The following is an 18515-nucleotide window of genomic DNA, read 5'->3' on the forward strand; positions in this document are numbered from 1 at the left end:
GCCTAAGAAGAAGGGAATTCATATTGTCATGGAGCAGCGCGACATCTCGAAGAGCGATGGGGGCGGCTATGGCAAGGTTCGTCGCGGAAAGTCCGCACCTCGTGCAAGCGGTGTACGATTTCTGAGTGTAACGCAACAAGCCAGCGAAGAAGGACAAGGCGGGCCCTCCGTCAAGGGTGATCAAGGGTTGAGTCGGACGACAAGGTTCAACCCAACGAGGATGCCAACATTGACCAGGACAATCTTAATGGCGAGTAGTTGTTCGTGGTTTAAGTTTGCATGTTTGTAATCCAATTATGTTAAGTTTGCATTTTTAAAACTTTGAGTATTTGAATTTAATTTGCAATGATCAAATTATAGATTGGATGTCCCATTGTAGGGCTCCTTTTTAGGGCAGCTGTTGGAGTTGAAAATTTTATGATGCCCTGAAATTACTTTTTGATACATTAAATAGTTTTTCCAAATGCTCTATTTATTCTAGAGCAGTCGTTTGGAGATGCTCTCGAGTCCAGAAGTCCAGATCCCCAATTTCCCTCTCCCTCCAAATCCGACCTCGCTTCCGAATTCCCTTCTACCCCTGGTTTGCTAGGCTCCACCTCGCCTCGGCACCGAGTTTCCGTATCGACTCTACGCCGCATAGGCAGCGGCCAGCCATCGTCCCCCTCCAGTGCCTAGAGTAACCCGCTGAAGTGGCAATCCAGCCGAACTTGTTTTCGATCGGAGCCGGGCACGGCGAGGGCGAATGGGTTCGGCTTCTAAGCCATCTCCGACGGCGGCCGCGCCTAGCCGGCGTAAGGTAGCGCTCTGCCTGACGCTCCTCACCCTGCAGTACGGCGCCCAGCCCCTAATCTCCAAGCGCTGCGTCGGGTACGCCGCGCACCTTCGTATCACCTCGCCCTCAAAGTTACTCTCTCATCTCTAATGCTTGGCTACTCCGGCATCTATCGCTGTATGTCAGTCCCTTCGTGCTGTTCCCGTTCGATTTGGGGAATTTTATGTGGTGGTGTTTGGGAAAATATTTGCCAAAAACATGTACTAGGCTATAGAGTTGAGCAACAGGGTGTCGACTAGGTAATGATGAGAACGAATGACACCATCACCTTCATGGGTTCAACAGATTGGTATAACAGCCTAGCCTGGACTGGTTGGGTGGATGCAGATTGTTATGCGCTTGTGATGACTGATGGCTTTATGATTGTTTCAGGCTGCATCCGGTTAGCAGAATGCTCATTATGTTTAGGGTGTTATGCTACTTGAGTCTTGAGTGGATATATATGCCATCAGATTTTGTTATTTGGCACCTGACAGTGCCTGGGTAATACAATGTTTTTTTAGGGATCTGGTGATAAAATCATAATTAACTCAATAGTCCGATCTTATTATTCATGAAACAGTGATGTGTAAGCTGTCTTTTCAGATGTTATCCTCTTCTATGAAATCATAAGCCTAGATGCAGAGTTCGTAAGGGCAAACCCGTGGGCGTCAACTAGTCGTGGCTTCGCCTGCAGCGAGGTGCAGTGGGCTGGCCCAGTCCGGGGCTTTGCTGCGCGCGTCCGCATCTGTTTGTTTATTTGTTTTTTCCCTCTTACTTTCTGCTGTGGTTTTTGTCTTCGAAAACACTAACGCCCACACGTGTGGGCGTTACCCAATTCGCCCACACGCCTGGATCATCGTTCATTGTCTTTTGCACGAATCTTGACACGAAAAGGTGAATTTGGTATGCCACGTAGGACGGGGCTGGTGTGTGGGCGTTGGAGAGTTTGCCCACACGCCCGCATCATGCTGTTTGCCAGCTGCATTGTGTGGGCGAACTGCTTTTCGCCCACACAGCCACCAACTAGGTCATGCGCGTGTGGGCGAACTGCTTTTCGCCCACACGACACTACTACCTTGTGGATGGCAACTGCAGTTACGCGAACGTGGCAACTCGGTACACACACATGGCAACTGTGATTCTTTGCTACATGGCAACTGCAGTTACGCGAACGTGGCAACTCGGTACACACACATGGCAACTGTGATTCTTTGCTACACGGCAACTGCAGTTGCGCGTACGTGGCAACCAGATAAACACACATTGCAACTGTGATTAACAATACATGGCAATTATGGTTGGACCACACGTGGCAACTAGGTAAACACACATGGCAACTACTGTTTTGACCATATGTGACAAGTAGTTAATCACACACGGCAACTACGGTTTGATTACACGAGGCAACTACCATAAATTGGACATGACAACTATAGTTAACCAAAACAGATAGAGTTGCCATGCTTTTACAACTACACTTGCCATCCCGGATGACTACATCTGCCAACCAGGATGGCAACTAAATCGTCATCCCACGGGGTACCTAACGTAGCTGCGTCAGGACGTGTGGGCATTTTTGCTTCGTGCCACACGCACGGGGTGGAGATGAGTAGTATTTGTTGGGCGTGTGGCACGAAGTAGCCGCGCCCACACGTGTGGGCAATTCTAATGTCCGCCCACACACAGCCCGTGTGGGCTGCCTCCTGCTCACACCACACACGGTGTGTGGGCGCATGTCGTATATGCCACACGTGTGGCAGTTATCGGCGTCCTTTGTCTTAGTGTTTTTCTTTTCCTTTTTCTGTTTTGGTTTTTATTTATTTATTTTCATTTTTGTTCTAATTTTTTTTTCGTTTTTTCCCTTCTGTTTTTTTCCTGGTTTGGTTTTTTACTTTTAATTTTTTGCGTTGTTTTCCTTTTTGATAGTTTTCTCTGTGAACTTTTTCCTAATGTACATCAAACTTTTATTTAATATACGATGAACATCTTTCAATGCAAACCAAACTATTCTTTTAGTCGATGATAGTCGGACATGGGTTATAGAAAGTTAAGAGCTATGGAGACAAACTTTGGAATCAGAAGGTTTTAAGCTTAGTAGAACTAAAGTTGAGTACATGAGGTGCGGTTTCAGTACTACTAGGGATGAGGAGGAGGAGGTTAGCTTTGATGGGTAGGTGCCTAGGTGGTACCTCAGAAGGACACCTTTTGATATTTGGGGTCGATGCTGCAGAAGGATGGTAATATCGATGAAGATGAGTCATCGAATCAAAGCCGGATTGATGAAGTGGTGCCAAGCTTCTGGTGTTCAATGTGATAAGAGAGTGCCACAAAAGCTAAAAGACAGCTTCTATAGGACGGCGATTCGACCCGCAATATTGTATGGCGCTGAGTGTTGGCCGATTAAAAAGCGACATGTTCAACAGTTAGGTGTAGCGGAGATGCGCATGTTGAGATGGATGTGTGGCCACACAAGAAAGGATCGGATCGATGATATACATGATAGAGTTGGGGTAGCACCGATTGAAAAGAAGCTTGTCCAACATCGTCTGAGACGGTTTGGGCATATTCAACGTAGGCCTCCAGAAGCTGCAGTGCATAGTGGGTGGTTAAAGCGTGCTGATAATGTCAAGGAAGGTCAGGTTAGACCAAACTTTGACATGGATTAGTCCGTACGGAGAGATCTGAAGGACCGAAATATCACCAAAGAACTAGCCATGGACAGGGGTGTGTGGAAGTTAGCTATTGATGGGCTAGAACCATGAGTTGGTTTCGAGATCTTATGGGTTTCAGCTCTAGCCTACCCCAACTTGTTTGGGACTAAAGGCTTTGTTGTTGTTGTAGTTGAACATTTTTTTATATACAGTGAACTTCTTTTAGTGTATGGTGAACATTTTTTAATACAAACTAAACATTTTTTATCAGATGCTGAACATTTTTTTAATACACATGAAACTTTTTTAGAACACACCGAACATTTTTTGAAAAAACCCCAAAAGAAAACCGAAGAGAAAAACATCCAACAGCCAGTTTTTCCAAAAAAGGGAAAACAAAAAACAAAAATACGCTCAATTGTGCTTGCTAGATGGGGCCGGCCCATTTGCGCTCCCTTCAGGTTTCGCCTGTGCTTTTTGATGTCTATGGGGGTCGATCAGGATGTCTCGTTCATAAGTGCTTGAATAGGAAAATTTCTTGATCCTGGTGACTACCTGGGAAATGATTCTATGCCCGAAATGCTTAGAATTTCTTTGAATGCCTGAATTAAAACAGACAATCCCTGTCAATAATTACCCAGAAGTCAATCAAAACTCGGTATTTAATGTTTAAATTTTGACAAAAAAGAACCTTTGAGAAGAAAACTAGTTCCCACTGGCTGATGATCTGAAACCAGTACTACCTGTGGTCAGTGATTTTTTAAACAAGCAGTTTTTAACACTTTGTCTCAGTCAATCAAATTGCCAGACATGTTTTCTTAACAATTGATGAATCAGATGGACACATAGTTCGCTAATATTTAATAATTTAATATTTATGTAATATGTAAAACTGCATCAGTTGAGTTCTTGCCAGATCCCTCAGTCACTATGGTGCCAGAAATGGCTTTGTTGGCAATTGATGAATCAATGGACACATACTCTGTTTGTTAATGATGTAATACTCTTGTAAAACAGCACTAGTTAACAGTTAAGTTTTGGGCATTGCCCTTTAACAATTCCTTAGAGCCAGGTTGTGTATTTCATGATCTTGGACCGTGGATTTCCTTCTACTAACGAAATAGTCGAACAAAGTACTATCTGGATGTGCTTAACCCATTTTGTTGCTTATATTGCTGCAGGCAAGGAGTCATAGTGACTTCATTAGTTCTTGCAATTGAATTCTTAAAGGTATGATAATAATTATATAACCTAGATTGTTCTTTACCGTGACATTCTGTCATTCTGTATACATGTGTACAGGTTATATGCGCGGTCATTTTATTGGTGGCAGAGGGTAGTCTGAAGGCGCAATTCAGTAATTGGAGTCTTGTTGGATCACTGACTGCATCAGGACTTCCTGCTGCCATCTATGCACTTCAGAATAGCCTGTTGCAGATATCATACAAGAATTTGGATTCCCTGACCTTTTCAATCCTTAACCAGACCAAGCTATTATTCACAGCATTCTTCACATATCTTATTTTGGGGTATGCTGATTACCCTATTTGAATTACATACTGTTAAGTCTTGACAAGTGACAACATTGAAGATCCTGTGATGCATTAACCATGAAAATGTAGGCATAGCAATACTTTGGACTTTCTGAATGAATAGTATTCGATTTGTAATGTCATCACGCTGCATGAACAACCACTTCTTGCTTATTTTGGTAACTGTAGCTTGATGCTATTAAGTTTGATTTGTCTTGAGCATAGCTCCATGGAAAGGCAGCATGTTATGACCGGTTTGGTCTATACTAGGAAGAGGCCCACCAGTCACTAGTATTAGGGGCTTGGCCCACAAGTTATCTTAGGCAAGTTATTTTAGGCAAGTTATCTTAGGCTAAAGTTATAATTACTAGTTGTAAGACACCGTTGAAATCAGGCAATAAAGATATTATCATCTTCTGTTGCCCGGCTCCTTGAGGAGCCGGAACCCTAGCCGCCGCCGCCTCTAAACCCTAGCCGCGACGGCGCCTGTCCGCCGGCGCGCCCGCTCAAGCCCTCGTCCCCCTCCTCCTTGCCCATACAATCTGCACCGGAGGCCTGGTAGGAACCCTAGTCCTACCAATTTGGTATTCAGAGACACCAGCTCGATCATGTCGCTTCCTCCATCACCGCCGTCGCTGCCAAACACCACCGCCTCGCCTACGCTGCCGCCAGCCCCGTCCGCGTCCATGTCGGCGCTCACATCCGGGACGGCCACCCCGACAGCGCCGACCGCCACCGCGGCAGAGCCGCCCCCATCCTCTCGCCCGAGGAGGTCTCGGGCACCCTTCGGGAGCTCGTCCAGGCGGTCAAGGGCATCAGCCTCTACCTCGCCGAGAACCAGCCCCCGCCGCCGAGCGCCGCCACCACCGCCTACGGGCCGCCGCCGCTCCCATGGGCCGCCCCGGCCTTCCAGTCGCCCTACGGAGGGCCGCCCCCGCCGCCGCTGCTGCTGCAGCATTACCCGACCGTGGGGCACCCTTGGTCCGCGTGGCCGGCTGCCACCGCACCGCTGGGGGGCCCCTCCTAACAGCTTCTCCAGGCGCCTCTGCCGGCTACTTCGACGCTGGCTGCGGCGCCGCAGCTCCTCCAGGCACCGCCACCGTCAACTACATCACCACCCGCGCCCAGGCCCACGGGTCGGCCCCTGCACCAGGTGCAGTTTCCGCCATCACCGTCGCCAATTCCCGCGTGGGCGGCCGGCTCGTCTCCGGGCCCGGTGTATACCACGGCGCCGGAGCACCCGACGCCCTCCCTCCGGTTTGACCGTCCCTCCGGCTCGGCGACCTACGCCTCGGAGATCCCCGACCCAGCACACTCGCTGCCGCCGACTGCAGCAACCCCCGGGCATGGCGGTCCGACACCCCCTCGCTTCGCCAAACTGGACTTCGCCACCTACGAGGGCACGGAGGACCCGCTCAACTGCCTCAACCAGTGCGAGCAGTTCTTTCGCGGGCAGCGGACGCTCGCTTCGGATCGTACCTGGCTCGCGTCCTATCATCTTCGCGGCGCGGTGCAGACCTGGTACTACGCCCTCGAGCAGGACGAGGGCGGCATGCCACCATGGGAGCGCTTCCGGGAGCTCTGTCTTCTCCGGTTCGGGCCTCCTATCCGCGGGAGCCGCCTGGCGGCCCTCGGCCGTTTACAGTTCACCTCCACGGTTCAGGACTACGCCGACCGCTTCCAGGCCCTGGCGTGCCACGCGCCGAGCGTTTCCGGGATTCAGCGCGCCGAGTTATTTGTGGGTGGCCTGCCGGACCATATTCGCGTGGACGTCGAGCTCCGGGATTCCCCCGATCTCCAGACGGCCATGTACTACGCCCGAGCTTTCGAGCAGCGGGCCCAGGCACTGCAGCAACAGCCCGGACGGGGCGGCCGCCAGCCCAGTCGACCAGCGCCGACTTCCCCAGCACCGGGCCGGCCACCTCCAGTCGCGACGACCACGCCCCCGGCCACCACGCGGACTTTCCGCCGGTTGTCACCGGCCGAGCAGCAGGAGCGTCGCCGTCAGGGACTCTGCTTCAACTGTGATGAGCCCTACACGCCGACCCATGTCTGCCCCCGCCTCTTTTACTTGGAGACGGTCGACTACACCGAGGCGGACGACTCGGCCGATGCGACACCACCACCCGAGGCGGCCGCGGACACGCCCGCGGATCCCACGGCGACGGCGTGCGTCGTCTCCCTCCACGCCCTCGCCGGCATCCGTGGCGAGCGGAGCATGCCGCTGCCGGTGACGATCCATGGCGAGCGGCTGGTGGCACTGCTGGATACTGGCTCCACCCATAACTTCTTGCCCGAGGCGACCATGCGTCGGCTAGCCCTTCCAACGACGGGCGGGGAGCGCTTGTGGATCACGGTGGCGAACGGCGATCGCCTCCGGTGTCATGGGCTCGCCCGTGACGTACCCATCTCCATTGGTGGCGAACACTTCTCCATTACCTGCGCAGGGATCGACCTCGGCTGCTTCGACTTCATCCTCGGGGTGGATTTTCTACGGACCCTCGGTCCCATCCTATGGGACTTCGACGCGCTCACAATGACGTTCTGGCGGCTGGGCCGCCGCATTCGGTGGGACGACATTGGGGGCGCCGCGTCCTCGGAGGCCGAGCAACCCCTGCTGGATCCCTTCTGCAGCAGCACAGCGACCTCTTCGACGAGCCACGGGGTCTTCCGCCCGCTCGGGTGTACAACCATCATATTCACCTCATGCCGGGTACCCCTCCCGTGGCGGTTCGGCCCTACCGCTACCCTCAGCTGCAGAAGGATGAGTTGGAGCGCCAGTGTGCCCTGATGCTCGCCGCGGGCATCATCCGGATCTCCACGTCACCCTTCACCACCCCGGTGCTGCTCGTCCGCAAGTCGGACGGCACTTGGCGTTTCTGCATCGACTACCGCGCCCTGAACGCGCTCACGCTCAAGGACAAGTTCCCTATACCGGTGGTCGACGAGCTCTTGGATGAGCTCCATGGGGCGCGCTTCTTCACCAAGCTCGATCTCCGGTCGGGCTATCATCAGGTGCGTATGCATCCCGACGACATCGCCAAGACGGCGTTTCGCACCCACCATGGCCACTTCGAGTTCTTGGTGATGCCCTTCGGCCTCGCCAATGCCCCAGCGACTTTCCAGGCCTTGATGAACGACGTCCTCCGGCCCTACTTACGGCGGTTTGTGCTTGTTTTCTTTGATGACATTCTTATCTACAGCGCCACCTGGGCCGAGCACCTCCAGCACGTCGCCATCGTCTTCAACGAGCTTCGGGCGCACCACCTCCACCTTAAGTGCTCGAAGTGCTCGTTCGGGACACCTACCGTCGCCTACGTCGGCCATGTCATCTCTGCCGACGGGGTGGCTATGGACGCCGACAAGGTGGCGGCCGTCTCCGCATGGTCGACACCTCGCTCGCCGCGGGCTCTCCGCGGGTTCCTCGGCCTCGCCGGCTACTACCGGAAATTTATCCGGGAGTTCGGGCTCATCGCGGCGCCCCTCACGCGGTTGCTTCGCCGCGACGCTTTCGCTTGGGACGACGAGGCGACGACGGCGTTCGAGGCCCTCAAGGGGGCCCTCACGACGGGCCCCGTCCTTCAGATGCCCGACTTCGACCGCCCGTTCGTGGTGGACTGTGACGCCTCGGGCGCTGGTTTCGGCACCGTGCTTCATCAGGGCGATGGACCCCTCGCCTTCTTCAGCCGGCCTTTCGCTCCTCGCCATCTCAAGCTGGCGGCATACGAGCGGGAGCTCATTGGCCTTGTGTAGACCGTTCGTCATTGGCGGCCGTACTTGTGGGGACGGTCCTTCCACATTCGCACGGACCACTACAGCCTGAAGTTCTTGCTGGACCAACGGCTGTCGACCGTGCCACAACACCAGTGGATCAGCAAGCTCTTCGGCTTCGACTTCTCCGTCGAGTATCGGCCGGGCCGCCTTAACACCGTGGCTGACGCGCTGTCCCGTCGTGACTCCGACATCACTCCCTCCGTCGACGAGTCCGCCGGGGCGGTCCTGTGCATCCGCTCCGGGCCGACGTTCGGTCTCTTCGCCGACATTCGCCACGCAACTGCGACGGCCGACGACGCCGTCCTTCTTCGGCAGCAGCTCACGGCCGGCGACCTGGAGGAGCCGTGGCGCTTCTCTGACGGTCTGCTTCTCCATGGGCGCCGGATCTTTGTTCCGGCGCATGATGATCTCCGTCACCAGGTGTTACAGCTCGCCCACTCGGCAGGTCATGAGGGTGTGCAGAAAACCCTCCATCGTCTTCGCGCCGATTTCTACATCCCTGGCGATCGCGCCTTGGTCCGCGACTGGGTTCGGTCTTGTCAGACATGCCAACGCAACAAGACGGAGACCCTGCGGCCGGCTGGGTTACTTCAGCCCTTGGAGGTGCCGTCTCAGGTCTGGGCGGATATCTCCATGGACTTCATCGAGGGCCTTCCCAAGGTGGGCGGCAAGTCGGTCATCCTCACGGTGGTCGACCGCTTCTCCAAGTACGCCCATTTCATCGCACTCGGCCATCCGTACACGGCGGCGTCCGTGGCCCGGGCCTTCTTCGACGGCATTGTCCGTCTACACGGGTTCCCTACTTCGATCGTCAGTGATCGGGACCCTGTATTCACGGGCCATGTCTGGCGCGACCTCTTCAGGATGGCGGGTGTCCAGCTCTGCCTGAGTACGGCGTTCCATCCTCAGACAGACGGTCAGTCCGAGGTGGTTAACAAGGTCATTGCCATGTATTTGCGTTGTGTGACAGGTGATCGGCCTCGCGCTTGGGTGGACTGGCTTTCTTGGGCGGAGTACTGCTACAACACCTCCTATCACTCCGCCCTGCGCGCTACGCCGTTTGAGGTGGTCTATGGTCGACCACCCCCGCCTATACTACCGGTGGACCCGGAGACGGCTCGGGCAGCGGTTGCGGGTGACCTTATCCGCACCCGCGACGAGATGCTTGCTGAGGTCCGTCAGCGTCTCCTTCAGGCCCAGCAGCTGGCCAAGCATTACTACGACGATCATCATCGCGAGGCGGAGTTCGCGGTGGGTGACTGGGTGTGGCTGCGTCTTCTCCACCGCTCTACGCAGTCGCTTGACCCGCGCGCCAAGCGCAAGCTCGGGCCTCGCTACGCCGGGCCCTTCCCTATCTTGGAGCGCATTGGGAAGGTGGCCTATCGTCTTCAACTTCCAGCCCGCGCTCGCATCCACGACGTCTTCCATGTGGGGCTGCTCAAGCCTTTTCGTGGCGAGCCACCGGCGGCTCCTCCAGCGCTTCCGCCAACCGCCGATGGTCGCATTCTTCCAGAGCCGGCAAAGGTGTTGCAGGCACAGCTCCGTCGTGGCGTCTGGTTCGTCCTCGTTCAGTGGGCGGGCCTTCCGGAGGAGGAGGCTACTTGGGAGCAGCGTGAGGATTTTCACCAACACTATCCAGACTTTCAGCTCGAGGACGAGCTGTTTGCGCAGGCGGGGAGAGATGTTATGACCGGTTTGGTCTATACTAGGAAGAGGCCCACCGGGCATTAGTATTAGGGGCTTGGCCCACAAGTTATCTTAGGCAAGTTATTTTAGGCAAGTTATCTTAGGCTAAAGTTATAAATACTAGTTGTAAGACACTGTTGAAATCAGGCAATAAAGATATTATCATCTTCTGTTGCCCGGCTCCCTGAGGAGCCGGAACCCTAGCCGCCGCCGCCTCTAAACCCTAGCCGCGACGGCGCCTGTCCGCCGGCGCGCCCGCTCAAGCCCTCGTCCCCCTCGTCCTTGCCCATACAATCTGCGCCGGAGGCCTGGTAGGAACCCTAGTCCTACCACAGCATCGCAAATTTAACACGCTATACTGTTAAGCCTTCAAGTATTTTTTTTATGGTAACAATCTATGAAACTATGACCACTGCTTTAGGTATAGAATTTAAACCGGAACGTAGGTGATGATCCGGATACCTGTGTGAACATTGGATATATTTTTGAATGGACCATGACACTATTTCAACAGATGAAATCAAGCCAGCAAAAAAGAAAGACATAATCATGCCTGAAGAAATATTGGCCTTCAGCTGTAAATTATCTCAAGGATTTTGACAAACTGCCTGTAATTGGTGGTGGGGTTATAAAGTGAAAATTCTCAGAAGGTGTTTTATCCTCAACCCTGGGTAATATAGGGTTAGTGCGGCAATGGATCCAAGTTATTTTATACGACCACTGGTATTTGGGCTGATATATTTATGCCCATTTCTGTGTTGCTATTGTGTAGTACTCCTTGAGAAAGGATGAAATAAGCAGACTTGACCTCCCTGCTAATTGTCAGAATTCTGATTCGACTGATTCCTTGATTAATGCTTGTGTTTCATACATTTAAGGAGTTGCCTCTTTCTTTATAGAAGTAAGTGTACTGTCTTTTGTGTTCCACATATCACATTGGTTTAATCCATGTGGGGCAGAACAAATCTTGGCAATTTATTTTACGGGCAAATAAACGTGTGTAATTGCGTTCTCTTAATAACTTGTTGGCGGGTGCTTAGTAGTACCCTCGGTATCATTGCTTTTCTATTCACTCTGCGGATAGATATCTATCTGGAGTGATTTCATACTCATTTGGTTGATTTCTTTTGGGGTCATTTTGCAGGCAAAAACAATCACCCAAACAAATTTTAGCATTAGCCCTCTTAATCACTGCGGCTGTCCTTTTAAGCATTGGGGAGAGTAGCAGGAAAGGTGCAAGTGGTGGTAGCTCTGATTATGTCTTACTCTATGGAATCATTCCTGTTACTGTTGCATCTGTGTTGTCTGGTTTGGCCTCTTCGTTATGTCAGTGGGCATCTCAGGTTAGACTTGTCATTCTACTTTCCAGGAAGGAGTTTATCGCCACCATTAACATTTTTTCAACAATTGCAGGTTAAAAAGCATACATCTTACATGATGACTATCGAGATGTCATTTATTGGGAGTATGTGCTTGTTGGCAAGTACCTTTCAGTCACCAGACGGAGAAGCCCTGAGAATATATGGTTTTTTCCATGAATGGACTTTATGGACAGTGGTGAGCTCTTTGTTATTTTGTTATGCCTTGTTTCCTCTTGCTGTTAGGTCAATTTGAGCAAAACAAAATCAGTACAATGCATTACAAACCCATAAGATCATAATCATAATATATTCTAGTTGCATAAAATAAACCGGAATTGAGATGGCTAAGTAAAGTGCGACAAAACCTGACAGTACACCTGAACTAGTTCCTGCCTCCCTTTTTGATGAAGGCATGAAGTTATGTCCTCCCTTTTGGATTGTATTCTGACTTTGAACACTGTGCCAGTCATGTATTTTTTTTTAAATAGTCCGTTATGGGATTGGCTAAGTATCAAAAACTTCATCTGCAATCTGTTTCCACTTTGCACCCAAAGGGATTTCAGTCTCTGCTACTGCCATTGTTTATGACGGTGGAAGAATATGGGTAACTACTTCAATAGAGATGGCCAGATGGCATGACATAGGGCGTTGAGTAGAAAATGTGTCAGGGAGCAAGGACATAATAGATTGTTAAACTACTACTAATATTGCTTGATTCCTAATTTATACATGCGGTGCCCCTTTTGTAGTCTTTAGAAATGGGCCATTGATTTGCGAGTCATATGGCCACTGCTTCCCTTTGTGATACTACAATCTTATGCTAATCATTTGAGGTAAAAGAGAAATCTTTGAACTGATTTAAAGAGCATCGCTAACATATCCAATACACACACTTTCATTTCAAATGATGATTTGGGCCATTCATGAGCAGGAAGGACCATTGACTTCCCTTTGTGGTACAATTTCATGCTATTTACTTGAGTTAACTGTATATAGGAACACTTGGAAAAATCTTCGCAATAATTTAAAAGTGCATCTGTAATATATCCAAATGTACATAGTTTCAATTCAAAAGATGATTTGTGGAAAGTATGAAAAATGCTGTACGTTATATGAATCTTTAAACCTCAATAGTAATCTTCACTCATTTCCTCAGATACCAGTGTTAATGAATGCTGTCGGTGGGATTCTTGTTGGTCTTGTCACATCATATGCAGGAGGTATTAAAAAGGCAAGTGCTTGAAATACCACTAAATGGAATACACTTTCCTTTCATTTGGTCCGAAAAATTGAACTATCCTTTTTTTCTTTTCTTATCAGGGTTTTGTGATTGTCTCGGCTCTCCTCGTAACTGCATTACTCCAGTTTATATTTGATGGGAAGCCGCCATCACTGCATTGCCTGGTGGCACTGCCACTTGTTATGACAAGCATATTCATTTACCAGAAGTATCCGTACGTTGACAGTAAGAAGAAAGACAGATAAACATGCTCGTCAGAGAAAGGTTTTACTTAGCATCAACAACATAATACTGACTAGTATTTTATCCGACGGAAGTTGAAGTTGGTACTGAGAAAATGGGGCCATATTTGACCTGGAAGAGTGTGTATTCATGGAGTAATGTATCAACCATCTGTCGATCCCCACTGTGAACTGAATTATTACTAGCTTCACTAAACATGTAGTCGATTCCAGTTAATTTCATGTTGGTTGTATTGTCTTCTACTCTTGAGCTATTGTTGTGTGGGTCAAGCCTTTCTGAGTAGTATTATATTTTGAGCTGTTGTGATTGTTTGAACTTTGATCATGAGGAGAGGAGGGAACATCATCTTCCATACTAATTGTAACAGAACACCCCAAATACTAACACGGGTTTCATGCCCACAATCCTTATTGTATTCTGGCAACGTAGGGTAATATTTCTCGTTTCAATTTAGCACCGTCTTATGATGGTTCCATCATCATCAGACCAGATGAGTTGCTTGTCATTTTCTTGCTAACGTTCTCACTATGCCAGAACACAGTGGCAGATGTGCCCAATATGCTCCTGGTCCCAGCTAATGATAGGATTGTGGGGCCCTGCTCTGTCCACTTGTGTTAATTTTGAATGGATCGCGTCCCCCCTGTCGCCAGTACTATTTTGTAGCAGCTCCCAGTTACACCACTACCCATTTTGATTGTAAGGCCATGAAGAAAGAAACGTATGGTCCTCTGATGTTCATCTATGCTGTCTCCGGTGAGGCTTGTGCAGTTTCGTTTTAACTTACTTTTGGCTTGTTCGTGTTTCAGATCGTTGTATCATTTTTGGCTTGTTCGTGTTTCAGATCATTGTATCATTCCTATCAGTATACACTTTGCCAAAGGTTTGTTTCCGAGTCAAGCTATGTGGTGACTTCTTGGTCGGCAAAGATGGCAAGAACCAAAGGTAATGTACCATTACAGACATAACCTTTATCTGATAAACGGTGCACATCCTTTTGACAACTAGCAATCTATACTATTACCACAGAAGTTTTACAAGTCTAGTTTTACATAACTTATTGCACCCATGAATGAAGCTGCATCACTTGGTTCTTCCTGCATACCAAGGCTATAGGTGAACAGAAGGCAATATAATGTACATACGTCACTCTCCAACTCCCTACACAACTAAATTCGTTCATGCAACTGGGCAAAAGTTTTCCACTTGGCAGCCCGCTGTTGTTTCATCCAGCTTCAAAAAAACAAAATAAAATAAATGAGGCGTTAGTAAGCATGTACTAGAATGCTCTATTGATATAACGTACAAGTAAATCCTCAAAAAAAAAGATATAACGTACAAGTACATAGGAGTACTTGAGAAGCAAATTCTAGTTGGGTTTACCATGCATCTGAGGTCACGATGACTGGGAGAGCTGATTCCAATTCATCAACCTATGTGACTGCTGCGGGTGCCTGTCCAAATAACTCCTACTGGAAATGTCAGTTTCATCCGCAGCGTAGGGATCTGAATGGCCTGACGCAGCCGGAGGCGACCAGACGGGTACTACCCCACCTTCTCTCCCAGTCCAGCTGCTTGATGCCTCTGAAGTGGATGGTGCTATGCCGCCCTGCACACGGTGACGGTGTAGGGTATACTGCTGCTGCTGCTGGACGCCGTTGTATCTGGCAGCAGTGTCGTCGCTGGCAACTTCATCCCTGACTTCCATCCGAGTCTGAGGCTGGAAATGCACCTGTGATGGCACCTCCGGCCTAGTCACTTCGCTTTCAAAAGCCGCAGAAAGTTCTGTTTCTGTTTCAGCTCTGACCAAGGAAGAGGTGATGCTAGGCACCATCTGATCTGCTCGTCTCCGGCCAGCCATCGCTGGTGTATGGATAGTGGCACGGTCCACTTCCATATGCTGCAGCTCTTGGGGGAAGGCAATGGGTGGCTCGTCTGAGGAGTCTCCCAGGCCTTCCTCCATTCCATTCTCTATCTCAGCACGAGAGGCTGCCTCAAGCTCCCACATCTCTGACAGGGCGTCCTGCAATCTGGACTTGGCTTCATCTAGCTCAACAATGGGGAGAGGGTAATTGGAACCTAGCTCAATTCCTGCAGCCTGCAGCACAGACTCGGGTGCATCCCAGGGGTGGTGTATCCATTCCGTTGGTAGCCTCGCCAGCTCCGGCAGCCATCGCCGAACGTACTCCCCGCATGGGTCGAACTTGTAGCCTTCAAACTGAGAAATGCAATATATACAAAAAATCAAATCAATCGAGAGTGCTAGCTAGCTATTCTGATTATCTTCATACTGTATCATATAGTATGACCCGAAGATGATGTACCTGCGGGTTGTCAATGCGGTCGAGCTCACGGCCATCAGGCAGAGACCCGGAGATGTACTGCCAGCCCAACGCGTCGCTCTCAAGGTCGGCGTCCAGCAAGGTGTCCCAGAAGTACTTCATCCCCCAGCGCCATGGCAGCTGGAGAACCTTGACAAAGAAGCTTGAGACGACGACACGTATGCGGTCATGCAGCCAGCCGGTGGCCCAAAGCTCCCTCATGCCGGCGTCGACAAGAGGGTAGCCGGTCCTACCCTGCCTCCAGACCTTGAAATAGACCTCATTGACCACCCAGGGGAAGAACCTGAGATGAGCCAAGAGGGGCTTCTCGTGGCTGCATGGGTGGTTGAAGGCGAGGTACCTGGAGTACTCTCGCAGGCCGATGGAGCGGAGGAAGAGGCTGCAGCCCTCCTCGCCGTCGCCGTTGCTCTCGTTGCTCCACGTTAGCTGCTTCATCCGTACCTGATGGAAGACCTTGCGGACGCTGAGCTCGCCAAAGTGCAGGTAGGGGGAGAGCAGTGAGGTGTTTGCACTGTCGGCCTTCTTGCGGTTCACGGAGTAGTCGATGAGCGGGCCGTTGATGAAGGCCGTGAAAGCCTTGTCGGCGTTCTGCCACCCCGGCGACCACGCGCGTGCGAGCAGCGCGTTGCTCCCCCTCTCCGACTCGTCTTCGAAGATGAGGTCGTCCGATGAGCAGCACCTCGACAATTCACCTGTCGTTATTGTTCTATATAGGTTAGTAGTGATTGTTCCTCTTCCTCGAAAAAAGGAAGAAGAAAAAAAAAGCAGTGCAGAGACCTGAATTAATCCTCTTGGGTGGCAGCATGGGCGCGGGGGGGTCGACCATACAGAGGCACTTGTTCCAGAAGGGCGTGAACATGGTGAAGGGGCAGCCGTGGTCGTCGAGGACCTCCCATGGCTCGTAGAGCAAGTCGGAGTTGAAGGACTGCACGGTGATGCCCTCGGCCCCCAGCACTTGCTTCACCCGGTGGTCCCGGACCAGCGACAGCGGGTCTACACAGCGGGCAGCAGAGTAGCGCAGACAGCGATTGGTGAGCAACACATGGCCATTTGTTTGTGTCAGCTCACACGATAAGGTGCTTGTTATCAAAAAGGAAAAAAAGTTTGTTTCTTTTCTTAAAACAACTAGTACTAGTAGGAGTAGTAAGTTTTAACTAAACCGGACTAGTAGTAATAAATACTAGGTTGGTGGGTACAAGAACTTTTGGGAATTAAAGACCGAGTGTTCAGGGAGTAGTGTTTGATGCTAAACTTGGAGTTGTTTGACGTGTGGAGTACAGGTTAAGCTAGTAGTATGAAATGAAATATCCACGAATATGATTGATTGGCACACACATCACACAGGAGGGAGAGAGGGTACTGTTGATGCAAAGATTCCCCCCCTCCCCTCCCCTCCCCTCCATTTTCTATTGGATCGTGTTCGAGTGGATCTAGTTCCTTTCTCTTTTTTTTTTCTTTTTTTAACAGAGAAGAGAAGAAATCTTAACAAAGTAGGAGTAGGAGTAACAGAGAGACCTAGAAAATAAATAAATAACCACAAGCAAGAGTGAGAGATGTAGGAGGAATCGAACCGTAGAGGTGGTTGAAGAAGAGATGGGTGGCGCCGGTGCTGCGGACGAGCTCCAGCAGCGCGGCGACGGTGTCGGTGGACCGTCGGGTGACCAGCCGGGTGGCGCCGAGCCGGCGCAGCGAGGCGTCCAGGTGCTTGAGGCTCTGGCTGAGCCACCACCGGGACACCCGCCCAGGGTAGTACGGCCCGTCCTCCTCCGGCGCCCACACGTACGCCGGCACCACCTCCCCGGCTGTTCGCGCCGCCGCCGCTAGGGCCGGGTTGTCCTCCACGCGCAGGTCCCGCCTGAACCACACCACCGTCCGCGTCCGCTCCCCGGCACCGCCGCTCATCGACGGCGACGCCGACATGACTAGGCACCAAGGCCTTTGTGCGATGACGAGCAGGTAGCTAATTACCAAAGGAAAAAGCTGGATAACGAGCAGCAGCTCAAGGAGCTGTCATGAAGCCAAGAGGCAACAACTTCTTGGCGCTCTGGTGAACAAGATTTGCTTGGATCGGCGAGGGTTTCCTGGAATCGTGGAAGAATGGAGAGTCGACTGGAACGCTTTCCTCAGGGCCGGTGCATGGGGAGTGATGTGGAGTAAATCTGACCGCCCCCTTTTTTCGTACAAAAAAGATTTTCTCGCTGGGAGGTGGGATGGTGGTGTTCTTGCAGAGTTGCAAGGTTTCTTAGTTTTGGTTGGGGAAGGAGAGCTGTGGTCCAATGGAGAGTCAGTGTGGTCTATGGATATTGGGATTGGTTGGTTGGCTTGGATTTGTTCTCAGCTTTTCCCTCTTGTCCGTTTATCCCCTCCGCTCTCTCCTCTCTCTATCTCACTCTCTGCTCCTCTTGGCCTTTCTCCTATCCCATAATATTCGCCTCCATTTTTTTCCGTCTCCGTGGAAAGGAGCTCGATTCTGCGTCTTTCTTGTTCACGCGGACGTGTGGGTGTGCTGGTACGTGTGTCTTGTTCATGTAAACTTGTGTGTGTTGTCACGTGTGTAGTTTATTACTGTTTACTACTGTACCCTCTCCGTTCATGTGTACAGTAGTTGTTAACTCCCGATCACGATGCATGCATGTAACCAAACACCGAGGGGAAATTGTTTTCTCAATGCACGCAACCCATATGCAGGGAACTAAACAACATGCATCTCACTCTCCCATGTAACCTCTAGAAATCGCTAGTATTGGTAATCAAACAACCCCTGGGTAAACCTTGTATGTGTGGAGACATGTCAAGTTGAGATTTTGTTTGGTAGCATGCATTTGGGAGACATGCTTGTCTCAGACTGTGTTTAGTAGTCTCTATTTGGGTAACT

At 50.9% G+C, this 18515-nt stretch overlaps 2 protein-coding genes across 3 annotated transcripts; one reads left to right on the forward strand and one right to left on the reverse strand.

Moving 5' to 3' along the window:
• The first annotated feature begins 464 nt into the window (after positions 1 to 464).
• On the forward strand, positions 465 to 13616 carry LOC125512789 (Nucleotide-sugar transporter family protein). Of its 2 annotated transcripts, none has more exons than XM_048677870.2 (7): positions 465 to 903; positions 4647 to 4695; positions 4768 to 4994; positions 11602 to 11800; positions 11871 to 12014; positions 12975 to 13049; positions 13139 to 13616. In XM_048677870.2, exons 1-7 carry the CDS (start codon positions 743 to 745, stop codon positions 13301 to 13303), a joined length of 1020 nt encoding a protein of 339 aa, XP_048533827.1. In that variant the 5' UTR covers positions 465 to 742; the 3' UTR covers positions 13304 to 13616. The 2 variants fall into 2 exon arrangements, with proteins under 2 accessions (XP_048533827.1, XP_048533828.1); XM_048677871.2 differs by having other exon boundaries at positions 467 to 867.
• A 677-nt stretch (positions 13617 to 14293) lies between these two features.
• On the reverse strand, positions 14294 to 18515 carry LOC125512786 (cryptochrome-1). The gene is made up of 5 exons (XM_048677868.2): positions 17212 to 18515; positions 16418 to 16633; positions 15623 to 16332; positions 14682 to 15516; positions 14294 to 14531 (listed from the first exon to the last, which is right to left on the reverse strand). The coding sequence occupies exons 1-4, from the start codon at positions 17558 to 17560 to the stop codon at positions 14695 to 14697; spliced, it is 2097 nt and encodes a 698-aa protein (XP_048533825.1). The 5' UTR covers positions 17561 to 18515; the 3' UTR covers positions 14294 to 14531; positions 14682 to 14694.

Source organism: Triticum urartu, chromosome 6A (assembly GCF_056163025.1).
Source record: "Triticum urartu cultivar PI428250 chromosome 6A, HENAU_Tu73, whole genome shotgun sequence".
NCBI classification, from domain to species: Eukaryota; Viridiplantae; Streptophyta; class Magnoliopsida; order Poales; family Poaceae; genus Triticum; species Triticum urartu.